The sequence below is a fragment of the Lipomyces doorenjongii genome (assembly GCF_038497915.1).
Source record: "Lipomyces doorenjongii strain NRRL Y-27504 unplaced genomic scaffold V1508scaffold_7, whole genome shotgun sequence".
Taxonomy (NCBI): Eukaryota; Fungi; Ascomycota; class Lipomycetes; order Lipomycetales; family Lipomycetaceae; genus Lipomyces; species Lipomyces doorenjongii.
In genome coordinates, this window is record NW_027118074.1 from 1 (window position 1) to 16,895 (window position 16,895).

At 47.7% G+C, this 16,895-nt stretch overlaps 8 protein-coding genes across 8 annotated transcripts; 4 read left to right on the plus strand and 4 right to left on the minus strand.

The window, feature by feature from the left end:
* Positions 1–281: 281 nt before the first annotated feature.
* On the plus strand, positions 282–1,187 carry V1508DRAFT_411212 (uncharacterized protein). Its single transcript, XM_066939430.1, has one exon. It carries the CDS (start codon positions 397–399, stop codon positions 910–912), a length of 516 nt encoding a protein of 171 aa, XP_066797785.1. The 5' UTR covers positions 282–396; the 3' UTR covers positions 913–1,187.
* Positions 1,133–3,036, minus strand: V1508DRAFT_437430 (uncharacterized protein). The gene is made up of 12 exons (XM_066942144.1): positions 2,870–3,036; positions 2,715–2,813; positions 2,563–2,658; positions 2,422–2,518; positions 2,272–2,372; positions 2,159–2,223; positions 1,750–2,100; positions 1,687–1,705; positions 1,574–1,636; positions 1,502–1,517; positions 1,415–1,453; positions 1,133–1,358 (listed from the first exon to the last, which is right to left on the minus strand). Exons 1-12 carry the CDS (start codon positions 2,921–2,923, stop codon positions 1,336–1,338), a joined length of 1,023 nt encoding a protein of 340 aa, XP_066797786.1. The 5' UTR covers positions 2,924–3,036; the 3' UTR covers positions 1,133–1,335.
* Positions 3,037–3,168: 132 nt separating this feature from the next.
* Positions 3,169–6,208, plus strand: V1508DRAFT_365677 (uncharacterized protein). Its single transcript, XM_066937338.1, has 2 exons — positions 3,169–5,039; positions 5,108–6,208. Exons 1-2 carry the CDS (start codon positions 3,228–3,230, stop codon positions 6,050–6,052), a joined length of 2,757 nt encoding a protein of 918 aa, XP_066797787.1. The 5' UTR covers positions 3,169–3,227; the 3' UTR covers positions 6,053–6,208.
* V1508DRAFT_411227 (Dolichyl-diphosphooligosaccharide--protein glycosyltransferase subunit WBP1) lies at positions 6,124–7,759 on the minus strand. Its single transcript, XM_066939431.1, has 2 exons — positions 7,478–7,759; positions 6,124–7,425 (listed from the first exon to the last, which is right to left on the minus strand). Exons 1-2 carry the CDS (start codon positions 7,638–7,640, stop codon positions 6,245–6,247), a joined length of 1,344 nt encoding a protein of 447 aa, XP_066797788.1. The 5' UTR covers positions 7,641–7,759; the 3' UTR covers positions 6,124–6,244.
* A 657-nt stretch (positions 7,760–8,416) lies between these two features.
* Positions 8,417–10,323, minus strand: V1508DRAFT_411230 (uncharacterized protein). The gene has a single exon (XM_066939432.1). It carries the CDS (start codon positions 9,895–9,897, stop codon positions 8,884–8,886), a length of 1,014 nt encoding a protein of 337 aa, XP_066797789.1. The 5' UTR covers positions 9,898–10,323; the 3' UTR covers positions 8,417–8,883.
* A 96-nt stretch (positions 10,324–10,419) lies between these two features.
* V1508DRAFT_411232 (nucleotide-sugar transporter-domain-containing protein) lies at positions 10,420–12,300 on the plus strand. The gene is made up of 4 exons (XM_066939433.1): positions 10,420–10,722; positions 10,775–10,804; positions 10,866–11,066; positions 11,125–12,300. Exons 1-4 carry the CDS (start codon positions 10,657–10,659, stop codon positions 12,004–12,006), a joined length of 1,179 nt encoding a protein of 392 aa, XP_066797790.1. The 5' UTR covers positions 10,420–10,656; the 3' UTR covers positions 12,007–12,300.
* V1508DRAFT_459915 (telomere regulation protein Stn1-domain-containing protein) lies at positions 12,181–14,477 on the minus strand. The gene is made up of 2 exons (XM_066942756.1): positions 12,720–14,477; positions 12,181–12,670 (listed from the first exon to the last, which is right to left on the minus strand). Exons 1-2 carry the CDS (start codon positions 14,413–14,415, stop codon positions 12,369–12,371), a joined length of 1,998 nt encoding a protein of 665 aa, XP_066797791.1. The 5' UTR covers positions 14,416–14,477; the 3' UTR covers positions 12,181–12,368.
* A 215-nt stretch (positions 14,478–14,692) lies between these two features.
* On the plus strand, positions 14,693–16,675 carry V1508DRAFT_365688 (uncharacterized protein). The gene is made up of 2 exons (XM_066937339.1): positions 14,693–14,737; positions 14,792–16,675. Exon 2 carries the CDS (start codon positions 15,166–15,168, stop codon positions 16,468–16,470), a length of 1,305 nt encoding a protein of 434 aa, XP_066797792.1. The 5' UTR covers positions 14,693–14,737; positions 14,792–15,165; the 3' UTR covers positions 16,471–16,675.
* The last annotated feature ends 220 nt before the right edge of the window (positions 16,676–16,895 follow it).

The window sequence follows — 16,895 nt, forward strand, 5'->3', positions numbered from 1 at the left end:
TGGTTGATGTTGGCGCGAATAGCTTCATGTAGTATTTTTGTGATGGGCAAATGGGCGGTTCGGTGGTGTGGGCGGTTCGCTAGGGAAGTACGTTACAGCAACTACAACCAGCCACATTGTCCAGATAACCGTACCCGCGCCAAATCCTTTAGTACCTGTGCTGTATGCACCGCATTTTCACCACGGTTATGCCACAACACCCGCACGCCCAGGTTGCTTATCCCCGAGCCTGGTCTAACCAAAGCAGCTTTGTCTGTGATCTCTCAATTTTTTAGCTGTCGCCCGCTCCTGCCCTGCTCCAGTCATCCATTCTCTTAAGTCTTTGTTCTTCGTCCCCCCTCCATTCATCATCATCTCGCTTAATATTTGTTGCACAAACTATTCCATTGGTTTGTCATGGCCACCAATACTTTCGACGACGCGTCGACATCAGTATGGGGAGACCAGCCATCCTCAAACCCAGCTTCGTCGAGTACTTCGGCAACACAATCACAATCCATATTCACTACCTCATCGGCGCCATCACCACCACGGCAGAAGCTGTCGCCATCTGCACAAGCAATTCAACCGCGCGAAATTGAGCATTACGTCCCCGCGTCGCTTGGGAGTGAACAGTCAATAGAACAGCTTCACGAGAAAATATACGTCGAACCATCGTCCGCGCCGTCTACCTTGGTTCCTTCGTCTAGTCTAATTCCAACATCATTAGAAGACACCGTCGGACTGGAGAAAGCGTCTGCGCTTAGAAAAGAGGCAAAGTTGATGCAGGACGGGCTCGCGGCGATTTTAGAACGGATATTGGAGGTCAAAAGTGAATATGAGCGGCTCGAAGACGAAAATAAGTTTTTGCAGGATTATATCGGAAACCTGATGAGTCGCAGTAAAATGCTGACAACGAAAACTTCGGATTAATTGGTTTTGACACTGGTTATATAAGCTTGATTGATGTACTGGAGCTTGATCGGTTGGATATGTTCGGCGTTTTGCGGGTTATGGACAAATTGAGACCCGTGTGTATTGTATCATAGGACATTGGTTATCATGGAGTCTTTCAGCATCTGGGGTATTGTTGCGGTACATGTATATACACATTCATTGACTAGGAGTTTTGTCAGATAGTTATGTTTTCAAACCGTCATTACATAAGTTATTAACATTAATTGCAGTCGCTCTACTATATACCAGGAGAATAGATAACTCGCAATTCACATTTTATTTCTAACGCCGATCAACTACCAGCAATCGCATCCTAGTGTAGCGTATCGCCTGTGTCGTCACTTTACAGCGTACAGATTTCGTCCACAGCAACCAAAGCAACTTAGCAATCCGTCGTTTCTATGCTACGTCTTGGATACCACCTGTTTGTTGTCAGCAGCTCTTATCAACGAAGAACAAGGACAAAAGAAAATTCTACCCTCCCCGATGCAATATGTGGCTTCACGTTCGGGCATGTCTGCTCCATGTTAGACTCTCATTTAGTACGCGATAAACCATCACCTACCTGGACTATCTTGAAGCTATTACGGTACATCCCGCGTTAGTATGCCACATAAATCGATTAATTTCACTATACCTTCGCGACTCGCTCTTCGCCTCGCCCCTTTCGCAGCATAACTCGCGTAGCCGAAGCGTGTGCCTACGTCGTCAGTCAGACAAGTTGCGATCCCACCGTTACCAACTACAAACCAAAACATGTCCTCCAACACTACAAACAGTTAGCCACATTCTCAATCTCTTGGCAAAACTTACGGTTTTCGCCCATCCGCGGCTGCAAAGAGCGCCGAAGCTCCAGGATCAGATTGCACTTGATTCGTCATAAACACAGCAACATTATACTCCTCAGCAAGCCGATTCAGTCGGCCAAGCATCTGATTCAACTTTTGCTGCCGCTCATTAAGTTCTCCGCGACCGCAGTAATCAACCCTAAACTGCGCCATAATTGAATCGACGATCAAGAGACGGTAACTACCGTCCGCGAACGTGCTTCCGAGTTTCTCGATAAGCTCCATCTGATGCTCGCTGTTGAGAGCGCGCGCGTACGAAATGTTATCGCATACCTGGTCGGCATCGACGCCGAATCTCTCAGCAATATCACGCAACCTACACAGTTAGTACTGCGTGTAGCTACGTTGTTTGTCATAATTCGAATAGGTCCTACCGTTCAGGCCGGAACGTGCCCTCAGTATCGATATACGTTACTTTACCTTCGGCGCCGCCCATATCCTATCTTTATCAACACCGAATTCCGTATGTCAACATGAGTGACGTTACCTTAGGTAGCTGCGTTGTGACGCACAATGTATGCGCCAACTGTGTCTTGCCACACCGATATTCACCAAACACTTCTGTGATACTCATAGTTTTGATACCACCTAGGCATGCCTCAGCAGTTATCCATTCCGTCAAATTCAGCTCAAATACCTCCTAAGACACTATCAAGCTGCTTACTACCCGTCGATATTGCGATCACGCGACGTCGATTATGAGCCTGCTCTGTCGCGGATATAAATCCGACATTCTGCTTATTAGAACAGGTCTATCTTTCTGCAATGGAATACAAACGATAAGTTTTCCTGCTGCTTCCTTAATTTTGTCGACTTTGACTTCACTAAGACCTTTCACTTTCAGCAAATTACGACGCGTCGTAGACAGTACAGTCTAGATCCTGTTCAGCTTAACCTAATGAGAAGTGCACTATCGGCATAGATATGTACCGAAATCGCGTATATTCCCGCCGCGCGCAGTTTCTGGATGTCGGCAGCATTGATACCAAGGTTCTGCAGCTCATCGACATCAAGGATCGAGCTGTCGACCTTTTTGTGAATGTCAGCAGTGTAGAAGAAGACAGCTTGTAGGAACATGAACATACGTCTTCAGGCTCCGGATCAGAATCGATGGTACGTCTTGTGTCTACGGCTACCATTATTCAAAGGGGCGTGTCTGAGATGGATTGGGGAAATTGATGATGGAATCTAAATTAATAAGGGATTTAGAGATATTTACCAGTTCGCTTCGTTGAATGTAAGCACGCGTTAGTAGCAGTTTGTGTAGGATAACAAACAACAAAGGCGCCAACACGTCAACACTTACCACACGTGATCGGGAATTCTCGTATTCGGACACAACCCAAAATAAGAATCGCCTACTTCCTCGACAGCAACCTGATCTATAGATCTGTTTGCATCACTCTATACCACCATCCTAAATTCAATTGCGGTCTCAACACCATGAATGTGCGAGCGCTTTCGCTGTTCCTCATTTTGGTAACGGCGTCGTTAGTTCGCGCGCTCTTCGCGGACGAAGCTTTCGTCGTGGACTGGCACCGAGCGTCCATAGGCAGCATTGATCCTTCCCGCGCCCTGTTGTCGCCGAACTCCGTCACCGTCTTCTCCGACTCATCTGTCCTTGCGTCATTAGATCCAGTCAACGGTACCATCCGATGGCGACACTGGCTAGATGAATCAGCTGTACCGCAACATTCGCATCTCATTAGGTTAGATTCCTCAGTTCTACTACTTGCCGCTGCAACGCCGGCAGATGCCTCGATTACGCATATTGCGGCTTGGATCGAGGATTCTGGATATCTTCTCTGGGAATCATATTTATCCGGCGGCGCGCCGGTTGGCGTGTCTGTTGCCGGCGACGTGTATATTCTGCTTAGCGGAGGAAAGGTCCAAAGATTTAGCCGGACAACCGGATTAGAGGTCTGGGAGTACAGTCTTCCAGAGGGATACTCCGCAGTTGACATTGCTGCTTCGAAGCACGGTGTTTCGGTAATTGCCAGAAAGCAGGATAAAGGTCTTGGATACTTTATTGTTGGCGCCGAAAGCGGTGAATTAGCTAGCGATATTTTCGTTGTCGTCGACAAAAATGCCGCTGCGGTCTCCGTCTCCAAGATTGGAGGTCATGACTCGGATCTTATATCATGGACCCTTCCCGGTGAGGGCAGCACTATTAAAGTTGCTAACTTGTCTGACACTGCGATGTCGGTATTTACAATCACTCCCAAGGCTCCGTATGCTTCATTTAGTCTGACGTCGACGTCGACGGATGTCGTTGTGACATTTACCGGCCTCGACGGCAAGTCATGGGCAGAGTTATACAGTATTTCGGGAGGTAAGCTGATGCTGGTCGGTGTGACGAGTCCAACTGAATCGGCAGTTGCAGTTGGTGCTGGCAAGCTCTTTGAACTATCGAAGGGGTCGATTTCAAGATTTGCTCTTGGCTCCGATGGTGCAAAGGTCGAAAGTAGAACTGAAGTCGCATTACCATCATCACCAATAGAATTCGTTACCTGCAGCTCATCGGCATGTCTAGTTGGCTTCAAAAACGGCGAATATATTCTCGCTACCATCACGGGCGTCACCTGGACTCGTGACGAGTCGATCGCAGATGTAGTCTCCGCCCTGTTTGTGGAGCTGGAGGAAGAAGGCGAAAGTTCGTCACTCGGTCAAGTTCTCTTCGAAGAGAATGCGGCCCCATTACAAGCTTATATCCACAGAGTCAAGCGGCACTGGAACTCCCTGGCAGGATTACCACAATATATTATTGGTTTCTTTCAACGATTCATGTCGGGCGATTATGACGCCATCCCCGTCGATCCGAACTCTACTGTGACTGATACATTTGGCTTCCGCAAATTCATCGTGTTGGCTACGACAAAGGGCGGCTTGCGAGCGCTGGACACCGCGCATTCCGGTGCGTTCGCATGGAAGGTCGACGACGTGCTGGAATCAGATGTGATTGTTGGTATTGTGCATGGTGATGCAAAGGATAAATTGTATGTCGTCGGTAAATTTGGTACGGTCGCTTACATAAATGCTCTGACTGGTAATATTCTGGCTGTTTCCAAAATCGCCAAATTTGGTCTTGGAGACAAGGTCGAGTCCGTGGTCACTTTTGTGGATGATGGCGTGCAGTACATTGCTGCTTGGACAGCTCATGGACAGTTTCATTTCTTGAATGGATCTTCTCCTGCTAAGTCGGTCTACTTCTCCAAAGTGATTGATAACGCTGTAGTTGGATATATTTACAAGGAGGTATACACTCTTATATTTATATGAGCTTCCAGTTAATATGCATGGGGGGCTAAATTTTGTTTGTTTAGGATCGCGTCATTCCAACGTGGAGGTTCACACTTCCAACGTCTTCTTACAAAATCACATCGTGCGCGTCGCGCGATCCTGATGACAAAACAGTCTCGGTGGGTCGAGTCCTCGGCGACAGATCAGTGCTCTACAAGTACCTCAACCCACACATCCTCGCAGTGGCCGCAGTAAACGAAGACACAAAATCCGCAGCTATCTTCCTCATCGACGACGTCTCTGGTAGGCTCCTCTACTCATCGTTTCACGATGATGAAGTCGTCGACACCGCGATTGGCATCAAGCTTGTGGTCGGAGAGCACTGGGTTGTGTACAGCTACTGGAGCGAGCTCGCCACCCGCGGTGAGAAGCTTGTCGTTCTGGATTTGTACGAGTCGGATATCCGGAATGAGCGATGGAGCAAAGGACAGAATTTTTCGTCGTTCACAGAGACACCCTTGCCGTTTGTTCAGGGCCAGGCGTATTTATTCCCGGAGCATATTACCTCGCTCGCTGTCTCGCGATCGCGGTTTGGCATTACGAATCGGGATATCATCGCCACCCTGGACACGGCGCAAATTGCGGTACTTCCTAAACGCCTACTCGATGCGCGGCGGCCGATAAACCGGGACCCGACAAACGAAGAGAAGGAAGAAGGATTAGTGACGTACGATGCGCTAGTCGGCGATGACAAGCGATTTATAATATCACACGTCTTCAATGTCGTCGGTACGAAAAAGACAATTTGCACCCCGGCATACCTCGAGTCCACCGTCCTCGTATTCGCGTACGGGCTCGATCTGTTCTTCACCCGTATCACACCCTCGCAACCGTTCGATTTATTGTCGAAGTCGTTTAATAAGGGTCAGCTACTACTCACAATCTTCGCGTTGATGGTCGGCGTCAGGTTCACAGGCCCGATGGTCAGGCGCAAACAACTGAACATACGCTGGGGAACGCAAAAATAATGTGATAAAATGGTGGGTATGATATTAGACAGACGGTTGATCATATTTTGAAATCATTCTGTGTACAGAACTTGAAAGATAAAGCAAACTTTTATTTGGCTCTATGTAATACAAATGTACGCTTTATCGAATCCAAGTACATGTTATACACATTAACTCGTACCTACGTCGTTTTAGTCCATCATTGACACATCATTGCGTCTTTTTCTCCGGCACCTTCTCCGGTCCGCTGAACACCCACAACACAGTAAACAACACCCATGCTACAACAACGACGACCACGGACGTAATGTAAGGATATGCATTCGGAATCTCAAAACTTCTCAAGAATTCGTTATGCCCAAAGTGACGCAGTGTAACAGTCCGCTTATCCTCGACATATGACAATCCGGTCCGCTTGTAATTCAAATGGAACGTGAACATGCCATGCTGGTCTGGAGCCTGAAATGTCGTGGTGTATAGCTCCGAGTCGCCGTTCGCGCCGACGGGAGTTAGTGTGAGGCGGTAGTATGGATCCAGCATTGTGAATTCGAGCTGGACATCGTCCGCAACGAACGGAACCCATTTGTCCCCGGTCCATTCGCTAATCTCGGCTTCGTATGTAATATTCTGCTTCACTCTGTAAATTTGCGGGTTTTCCTCATCTGTGTTGGCCAATTTGTGTGTAACGGATGCGAGCTTAATAACGCCGGACTCTTGGAATGTCCATTTTGTGATACCGGCAGCAAGCTCGCGGTTCGCGCTGTCAGCTGCATCGATTGCGTCGTTGCTCAGCATTGAGCTGCTGGCAACGATAACGGCACGCGCATTATTCCGCGCCTGAATACCAGCAACCAAGTACGCCTGCGTGCCAGAAACAAAGGGCGAGTCAGACGCGAGAAGTTCCTCAGCAGGATCGTACACATACGCAGTATCACTTGCACGCAGGATTGGGAACAGAAGTTGGTTATTGCCAAGGGCGAATGCCGATCCTGAGTACACGATCTTTTTTCTCGTGGCCCCCGGCATGATTGATGGCGCGACGAGGGAGGTCGCGGGGTCAAGAATGACCGTGTCATGAAGATTCGGGGAGGCCGCGGTATCAAAATGGAAGTGGTCGACAAGCTTTGTATCCCGGAAGGGTAAGTGGATATCCAGTTCACGAGCAAACTCGCGGACCGAGCCCAGGGCATGCTCATTCGGGTTAACCAGAACCAGAACATTACCGCCATTGGCCATGAACTCTAGTAGTGGTTTTGCTAGAAGATTTGGACCTAGAGCTTTCTGTGTTGGCGGAAGAGTTAAAATGACATGATCGTATGCGCGCTCCCCATAGTTGAAGAGTGATAGATGAGGATCATTTGCACTGCGGAAGTCTATGACGAAGTCACGATCTAGAACTCATTAGCAAATTCCTCACACTTCGAAGTCTGCAGATTTGTTTACCCTTTAGATCATCGAAAAATATGCTGTAATCTTCCTTATTGATCGAGGGATCGAGAACAACCAACAATTTCGAGCCAGTAGTGGACAGCGCAAGCGCTAGGGAGACTAGAGCTAAGAGCGGGAATCCTAAGATTCTTATGATCCCCCGTCCAAAAGGAGTCATGAGGGATAATTCGTCTAGTACTCGGTACCACGCAAGGATGCAAAAGGCACAGTAAGAATTTAATGAGAGTTCAGATCAATTGGCTGCCGATGGTAATGAGTGATCATCGTGCGCGTTGCAGAAGCTTGCGTGTCCACAATTATTCCGTAGTACCAAACCCTCTGTAGAGGACAGAAACTCAACAACCACGTGCTACTTGGGGTGACCGCAATTGATTAGCCCAAGTGTCCTACAGCGCGGTTAGGTAACTCATGCCCGAAACGTAAGTTGAAGTCTCCAAAATCAAGGTAGTAGTCGATCGCTTCCGCCAATTGGTCACGATCGATCGGCGACTCCCTCTACATGTGGCCATGTATGCAGCAGTAATTACACTTCCACGAGATTGATGGATATTGCTATGATTAGTGGTAATACACGGGAGCTACAGCTCAACGAATCAACCGCGCGTGCGACATCGAGATGAGGCATTCGCTCGACTATGGTCTTGCAGTTTCGGCGCGAGGATCTGCAGGAGCTGTGTTTGGAATGACGCGATGCCTTGCCTTGACATCTTGCTTAGCCCTTACGACAGCCAGCGGAGATCAGGGTGCCGACTGTCGGTCTAGAAGAACAGTGGCCACTGGAGTAACTAGAGGAGGTACATCTCCCGGCTCACTAACTCAGCTCTGCCCAGTGTATTCAAGTCGAGTCATTAATGTCCTAGTCGAGTCATTAACGTCCTACACATTCAACATGAGGACTTGTTTGAAGGAAGTCTGAAGGCGTGACAATTTGCAACGTTATTTAAGTAGACTGCTCATCTAGAAAGCCCAAGGACTATCCAGATTCGAGGTCCATGCTGCTCGGCGTTTTGAACGATCTGACGTGGTGAGGCGGACTTTCCCGGGATTGCGGACATTGACTATCAAATTTGATGAGCTAAGTGGTGGCTTCCTCGCCAGGGCTGAGTGGCTCGGTTGTGAAGTGTCCGCGGCTAGAGATGGTGTCGTTTCGTAGTGTCGATCGCGTACCGCAAAACTTGTCGGTGCAGGCGGATTACTAGTTTGTTGTCTTATATTTATGAGATCCAATGCTGAGTATTCACCACATCCTGCATTCACCACCGGAGACTGCCTGACTATTATAGTAAACTTGTAAACGTATCGAACTGCAATAATCCAGTATATTTGGTGTATTAAACTCTCTTAGATATATAGCAGTCACAATTCAGTAAGATACGCTCGCGGCCTCATATGAGAAACAATCATCCGAGATCGTAAACAATATTTTCCGGCTCGTACAGATCTTCAAAGTAGCACTCATTAATCTCGACTGCCTTGGGGCCATTCCTTTCTAAAATCCACTCTCTTTCAATTATTTCTGCATCTTCAAGATAAAAGCGAACTCTGTTGCACTTAAATAACAATAGTTTCGGCATGACAGCTTTACAGCAACTGCGTAGAATCCAGACACACGCTGGCTCGATAAATTCACTATGATTAGATATCTTCAGGACGTTGAGATTTGGTAATCGAGGGGGTGCATACTCGGGGTACTTCCAAGGTGCAGACCATGAGTGTACCAAAATAGTATGCCGAGTAATGAATTCAAGTTCCCGCAATGCGGGAAATTTAATCTCCGCGCTTGAATTACTAAGGAGCCTGCCAAAGAACGCATTCAGGACCACCATCGGCAGCACAAGTTGTTCAAGGCGGTCAAAGATCGCAGAGACACCGACAGGATACAACGCAGTTGTTCCGGCAAGGAACTCTGAACGGACTTCGAGTCTTCTGATGGTCTTGACAAACTCCGAACGCATAAGATCACTGCTAAATGGAGGAAGTCCTTTTTGAACACGATCAAAATATTCCACACACTCTGGGTGCTGCTCGAGTAGCCCAGTCAGCTCGCCCGGATATTCTGTGGCCCGTGAGAATCCCCCTAATGGCAGGAGGACCACGTAAACAATCAAGCTCATATGATCAACAGTCTCTTTCGAAATACTTTTTTCATCAGGAAGCTTTAGGCTATATATGTGTCCGTTCCTGAATATGTCAAGAAATCCAGATATAGTGACGTTGAACCATGGCACTGTCGTGTAGTCGATTATGTCATATGCATGGCTGTCTGATGCAAGATACTCATCAATGTGCTTCTTCCAGGTCCGACAAACCGACCTCGGAACAAGGATTTCTGGGTACGGGATGTAAGATATTACCTCCCTGAACATTTCTGGAGGCACAAAACACACTGGGTTGATACGTCGACTTTTGATCATAATTCCGGTTTAACCAGACATGGAAGTATGGTGAATACTAACAGAATTACAATAAGCATTGCTTCCATGTGGAAATCAGGGAATATATAGGTCGTGATGCGCGGTCTTCAGCCCTGTGATATCTTCAGCACGTTGTCGGACAACGTGTATATGACCCTACTGGTCACGAAAGCGTAGCCAAGTTACTATTCTGTCCAATATCAATCGATATTGTAGTGCGTGTACTTGCCGTGTAGCAGAAGGTCTGTAACAGCAGTCTGTAAGAATATGGCGTATTGTATATAGGTTTCCGAACATTCTGTCGAACCAAGGTTGTTTAAACTACCCGGACGATTCGAAAGTTGTGGTTATTTTCGTCGGACGAACATCTGAATACAGTCTTATCCGCAATGTTCAAGCGGATATAACGCATAACTGTCTAAACTGGCATGTTATTATTGACATCAGCGCAGTTGCGCCGCGACGACGGTACCTGGCACAGCTCGACGGCGCGGCGTCGAAGCACCATCGTCAATAATTCGAACACAACCGCGACGCCAATACAAATTCGCTGTTAAACATTACGTCCCCGCCTGTTCTATACTCGATATCGGCACGCCTCTCAAGTGCCTCTCTTTCTGTGTCGGGTAACTGTTGCAGCCTGCTCCGTAATCAAGGAGTGGCTTCCAGTTGACTCCATCTCATCGCGGTACTGGACTCCCAATTATTACCTCTGTCGTGATTAGTACACTCGTCATCTGTTCACTGTCGCCTGTGAAAATGTCGTCCCAACAAGATGTCCCGCGGTTGTTCCACATTCCGCTCAAATATATCTCGCTGGTCACTGTATGTGTAGCTTCAATGAGGAGTTTGCGATTTCAAAGACTAACAAGACTAGCTCACATTTCAAAATTCCGCTCTTATCCTGGTATGTCACCGTCGTCGCTGATATAACAAGTATAAGGAGACAGCTTACTAGACATCTCTAGATTATGCACTACTCTCGAGTAATGCCAGGATATGACAGCAGTTCACGATACTTTGCTTCAACTGCCGTCTTATTAAATGAAATTATAAAACTATGCGTCTGCTCTGCTGTCGCTGCGTATGACCGAGGTCTTCGATTGGCCTGGATAGAAGTCTTCAGCCGTGATTGTTGGAAATTGGCTATTCCCGCGTGCTTGTACACAGTAGGTTTGCACCTCTATGTTTGTCGCTGGTGGACATCGTACTGACTTTTTCTCGTAGGTCCAAAACAGCTTGCAATATGTCGCAGTCTCTAATCTGGACGCTGCGACATTTCAAGTCACATACCAATTAAAAATTATAACTACAGCAATTTTCTCTGTGACCATGCTTCACCGCAGTCTGTCGCCTCTGAAGTGGATGTCGCTGTTGATGCTCACTCTTGGTATTGCCCTCGTACAACTTCCCCATGACGTTATTTCGATTGTCGCATCGTCATTCAACTTGACACTCCGCCTCACTGGAGGATCTGATGACGAATCTGAGACGGGCAAGGAAGAGCATCATTCGCTCGAAGGTGAGGACGCCATGAACCGCACTCTCGGCCTGGTCGCCGTCCTTATCGCATGCATTCTATCTGGTCTGGCCGGCGTCTACTTTGAAAAGGTTTTGAAAGGCACTAATGCGTCATTGTGGGTACGCAACGTGCAACTCAGTTTTTTCTCCATCTTTCCGGCGTTATTTATAGGCGTGCTATGGAAAGACGGTGCCTCGATCGCCGAGAAAGGTTTCTTTTTCGGATACAACCCTGTCGTGTGGACTGCAATTGGCTTCCAAGCTGGCGGCGGTATAGTCGTCGCTTTGTGCGTGAATTTCGCGGACAATATTGCAAAGAACTTCGCGACCAGTATCTCCATCCTTATCAGTTTCATCGCGAGCGTGTATTTCTTTGACTTCGTGGTGACTGCGAACTTTGTGTTAGGCGCTATCTTAGTCTTGATCGCCACTTACTTGTATTCCAAGCCAGACAGACGGTCATCTACTGTTAGAACGCAGAATAAGGGGGAATATAGGCCTGTGCCTTTGCAGGGCACCACTTCAGAGGATATCTCCCCTCGATCGCCACGACCAGCGTTGGGTGCGTTTAACGAGAAGAGGCAATGATTGGTAAATTGAGTGCACGTCCATTATGCGTGATGTTAAGACCTTTTGGTAGGATCTGTACATTATTTGGAAGAAGTGTATTAGTTGTATAAGGTTTGGTTTTGATTTTGGTGGTGAATGCGCATGTAAATAGTACTATACAGAGTTGTTACGATTGCATGTCGACTTTGCACAGCTTGAGTTTCTCCATTTCGAGATTGTGCGTGGATTTATGACGAAATTTGATTTCGTCTACTGGGTTTGAGCGTAGTTAAAATGGAAAACACAAATGATCCGCAGCAATATCTACAGTACAGATATAATACATTGATATCGCCGAGGTAAACAAGCCAATCAACAAAAAAATTCACCAGCATACTTTTTTATGATACACTAAGATTCCCACCCAACCGTTTCCGATCGTCCAAGCTAAAATCACAGTCTCTTAACATCCACATTTCATCGATAATATCCCGTGTAGCCAACATCTGTTCCCAAAACTCGACTTCCGCATACGAGTCTCTTATTATTGCAATTGATTTGACCTCGAGCTGTTTCGCTTTGCGATAGTACCCTAGGATGCCTAAGACACGGACGAGGCTTCCTGGATCTATGGATTCTACAAAGCCGAATCTCGTTTGCTCCTTAGTGATGCACTCTATTTCCCGTCCTGACCCATCGTCCACTGAACCATTAGCACGTGACAAAAGTAGATAATACAACCATGCACGTACCTTTCACAATAGCATTCGTTTCTCGAATAGTCACCCCGACGCATAGGCCTAGAATACAAATATACTTTATCGGATGATTCTTCCAAAAATGGTCTCCGTACATTTGCGTTGCTGGAAACTGTTTCAAAGCTTGGACGTCAGCGATGGAAAGACATGCCCAAGTGTCGTAGATGGGTGACTTGAAGTATGTGTTGCGTGTGTAGAATGGCATGCCGTTCACGACGGCAAGGATTATGTCGAGACCGGGTTTTGATTTTGGCCGTCTGATTGTCTTCCGTCGTTGAGGCGTTGACGGGATGATGCTCTTCCCAGAGGAAGTTTGTGCATGCGATACTGCCGGTCGAGCCAGGGCACTGGTATCGCAGCCAAATTCAGGTAAATCATCCAGCGCCACAAACCCCTGTCCATGTCCTACCTCCGTCGTAGCTCGTGTACGGCTCGCCTTGCATTCCGCACGATCCTGGACACTTCGCTCTTCCCTGTGCAGTGATGACGCAATGCGAATCATTTTAATACCCTCGTTGATCACTACATTATAGTTCTCCGTTTTTCCCCGCTCCTTTTTCTCCGTAGTAATATATTCCATTTTCACCAATTCTGGAAGCTCAACCTCGGTCTTGTGCAGTTGAAAATTGTTACTCTCGAATGCAGTAGGCCGGAATGCTGTAGGACATATATCCTTTGTTGACATGTTCACGCTGATATCCACTTCACTCCCGGCATCGCATTCTGGGATCGGAATCTCAATCTCGACTTCTCCCCGGCCAAGCTGGTTAGACTGAAACTCTTTGAATAGTTGAATTTGCCCCTGTTGACTCCATGACAAGCCATATAGTGCTGATTTCGACTTTGGAATGCTGTTGAATTGGTCGCTAAAATCGAGGCGTTCCGAAACGCGTGAGTGTTTCTTGCTTATAAGCTCCGCAGGAGAGTGTGGTACTGGCGACGGCGGGAGCGGGAGCGGAAGTTCAATCTCAGTGAGACCAGCTTGCTTTTCAAGCTGAAATAATCCTCCGCTTTTGACGGCATCGTTATCATACGTATTGTGATCAGATACTGTACTAGCCCTTCCGTTTCTTGAAATGATCGGCGATGGCATGTCTAACTCGAATGGAAATTCCACAGTTGTCAAGCCTAAATGTCGAGAGTGATCTCTGTTCGCATTTGTGCCTAACTCTCCAACATCTTGTCCTAATTGTAGATCTTTGTCGTAATAATCTGTCGGAAAAAGCTCAACAGTCGCTAGTTGCCGACTGGCTCTGGCCGCTCGGACTTGCGCACGTGGTGCTGACTCTGAACAATAAGAATCGTCCGAATACTCGCCTTCCGAATGTTCATTATTTCTTGTGCTATTCTCCACACTGATGCTCCCATCTCGCACCTCCTCGGTACGGTCGCCGGGGCTCTCCAACTGCCGCATAATACCAACATACGCATACTTAGAAGCTTGTATCTCCAACATCTTCTGTTCACGCACCTGCTCTGCATACTTTACTTTCCGTTTCTTCTTGCTTTTCTTCCCAGGGTGATGGTGTCTAGTAAATGAGCTCAGGTTGCTTGTGGAGGTTGCTGATGATTTGTCTGGCGCCAAACTCGACGTTCGCATTACTTTGTGTGATGCCGCCTGTTCTTGCTGTTTTGGATCGTTACCATGTCGTTCTATTGCATTGCGTTTTTTGTGTTTGCCGCGCCCCATGATCGAGATATCGATGCCGCCTGTTGTCCGTAGCAATTGTGGACAAAAATACAATGGTAACGCGATGTTTTCATTGTTTTGCTAGGATTCGCTGTGCGGCGCCGAACAGCACGTAATCACGTGACATGGCTCTAGTGGTGTAGGATAAAGGGAGGTTGAACGAAAAGATTTCAGGGTATGGGTCACCCTTTCGCTTGATCGCATTGAATCTTGAGACTTATGCAGGGGATGGATATTAGTGTTAATTTCCATTCAAACTGCGCGACCATGAGTTTGTATTCGGCAGGAACATCTCAGACGCGCGCGACGGACCTTATTCTCTGTATTTTACCATAGAAGTTCACGAATTTTCTGAGTGTAGCTGATTAGATACTAGATTTAAGTGTCTAGCATAACATTATCTTCAAGGTGTCGCGCGTTTTTCAGACCTCCTCTACCAATCCTGTTGTTCTTCTAATTTTTGGACTGCTTGCAATATTTCTGTTTCCTTCTTTAATCCCGGCGATTGTACAAGCGTTTCTCGCCCATTACGAGCAGCAGCACGTCGACATTGCTGCGCTTTATTTGCTTCTGATCCACGTTTACGTCAAGCATATTCCAGCCTATACGCACACTCTTCAACGTATCTACTTCACCGTGCTCCATCCAGTCATCATCGAATCACACGATCCCCGCGTGTTTCCCTATCCGCGTCCCATCAGTGAACCGCCGACTCGCGACGTAGTGCAGTGGGCGAAAGAAGGACTTACGATGCCTATTCCAAAGTTGCCGGCATGGGTCGCGAGTCAGATTGGTTTGGGAGTTGCGAATGCGCTTGTGTTGGGGTATCGCTCGTATGAGAGGGTACAATATATGGTCAAGTCGAGATTGAAGATGTTGACGAGTGCTTCCACGGCGTATACAACCCGTGCGAAGAGTGAACAACCGGCACCCACGGCCGAGAGCGAGAGCGATGGCCCCCGGATTCGTATTAGGACCGATAGAGAAGCTGGATCCGCTCTTGGATCGTCGACAACCGATGAGTCACCGCTGTCGTCATCAACATCGTCTTTGACTGGCACGGAAAATACCCCGTCAAGTGCAACGACGACCTTGACTAAACAAGGTCACGGTCGTCCTTCGAAAGACGAGATTGCAGCGAATGTCCGAACGTTGATTGAGATACCCGGGGTCGCTCTTTATTTTCTCAAACCCGAAACTAATACGGACCGTCGTGTGATTCACATTTACAACAACCAAGGCGAGAAAGTCTATGTTCTTCTACGGCCCGACGTTCGGTCTCAAACATGGACGCTCGCGTACGCGGACGCACAAATGGGGGTCGGTGATCTCGCGACCATCTATGCGGGTAAGAAAGACGGGGTTGGCGTTGGCACGGGCATAATTTCCGCACGCGCACAGCCAGGAAAGTATATTTTGTTCAACAATCCCAATGGCGGGTTAACATACCGCAAGGTCACGAAGCAGTGGACTCCAGAAGACGGGAGCATGCGGACGTTTTATCTCGCTGGAGCTGCACCGTATCATTGGACTAAGGCCGGTTTTTTGCAGAAATCTGTTTTCAGGAACGCAGAGTTTTTCTTGACGGATCCCAGTGTGGGATCACCGGCGGCAATTCCGCTGAATGTGGGCACGTCCTCTGGGCCAGCGAGTCCTGCGTGGTCGGTCAATGCCAGTCCATCGTATTTCCCGAGTGAGGGTCGAGGACGAGTGTTACAGCAGCAGAGCGCCAGTGCGGCGAATCGGAGTGGTACGAGCCTGTCCTCGAACCTATCGACGCGTCCCATGGCGCCGCACACGTTGTGGGACTTACGACCAGGATCGACGGGACCGCAGGTTAATGTTGTTGACAGATCTCTAATTAGCAAGTATGGAGAGCGGGAGACGATTGCACATGCCGCGAAGATTGCTCGAGGGATGACGTGGAGGATCGCCGTTGATACCCGGAAGATTAGTCCTGAGATTGTGATTGCGACCGCATGGATTAGTATTCTGCATCAGTGGTCGAACAAGATTACTACTCGGGGAGTGCAGCTGCCAGCGGGTGTAGAGTAGAGGCTGTCTGAGATGCGTATGTATATGATTAAGAGGATTAGGCTCAGTGTGTGTTTCACTGTTCTGTTGTCTTGTCGTTCCGCGAATGGCAGATGTTAGGGTCAAATTTCGATATCAGTCTGACTTCTATAAACCAAGTCATGTAACCTATAGTCTGTCTAATATTATTCGATTAGCATTCAGCATGTACTTTAATATGATGATACTAACTTACATAACCGGTCATAAAAGTAGGGGTTAGGGTGACAGACTCGTAGGCTGGGCTACCAAGGATGATTTTGATCAGATAAGCCAAATTAGGCATGTTACATACGACAGCGTGGCGTGAGCGCGAATTTGAGCGACTTGAGTAGCAACACTTTTGTGCGCCTTGTCGGACAGTAAGAGGATTTAGCAGTCTACAAGAAGTTTTATGGTTTGTGCCC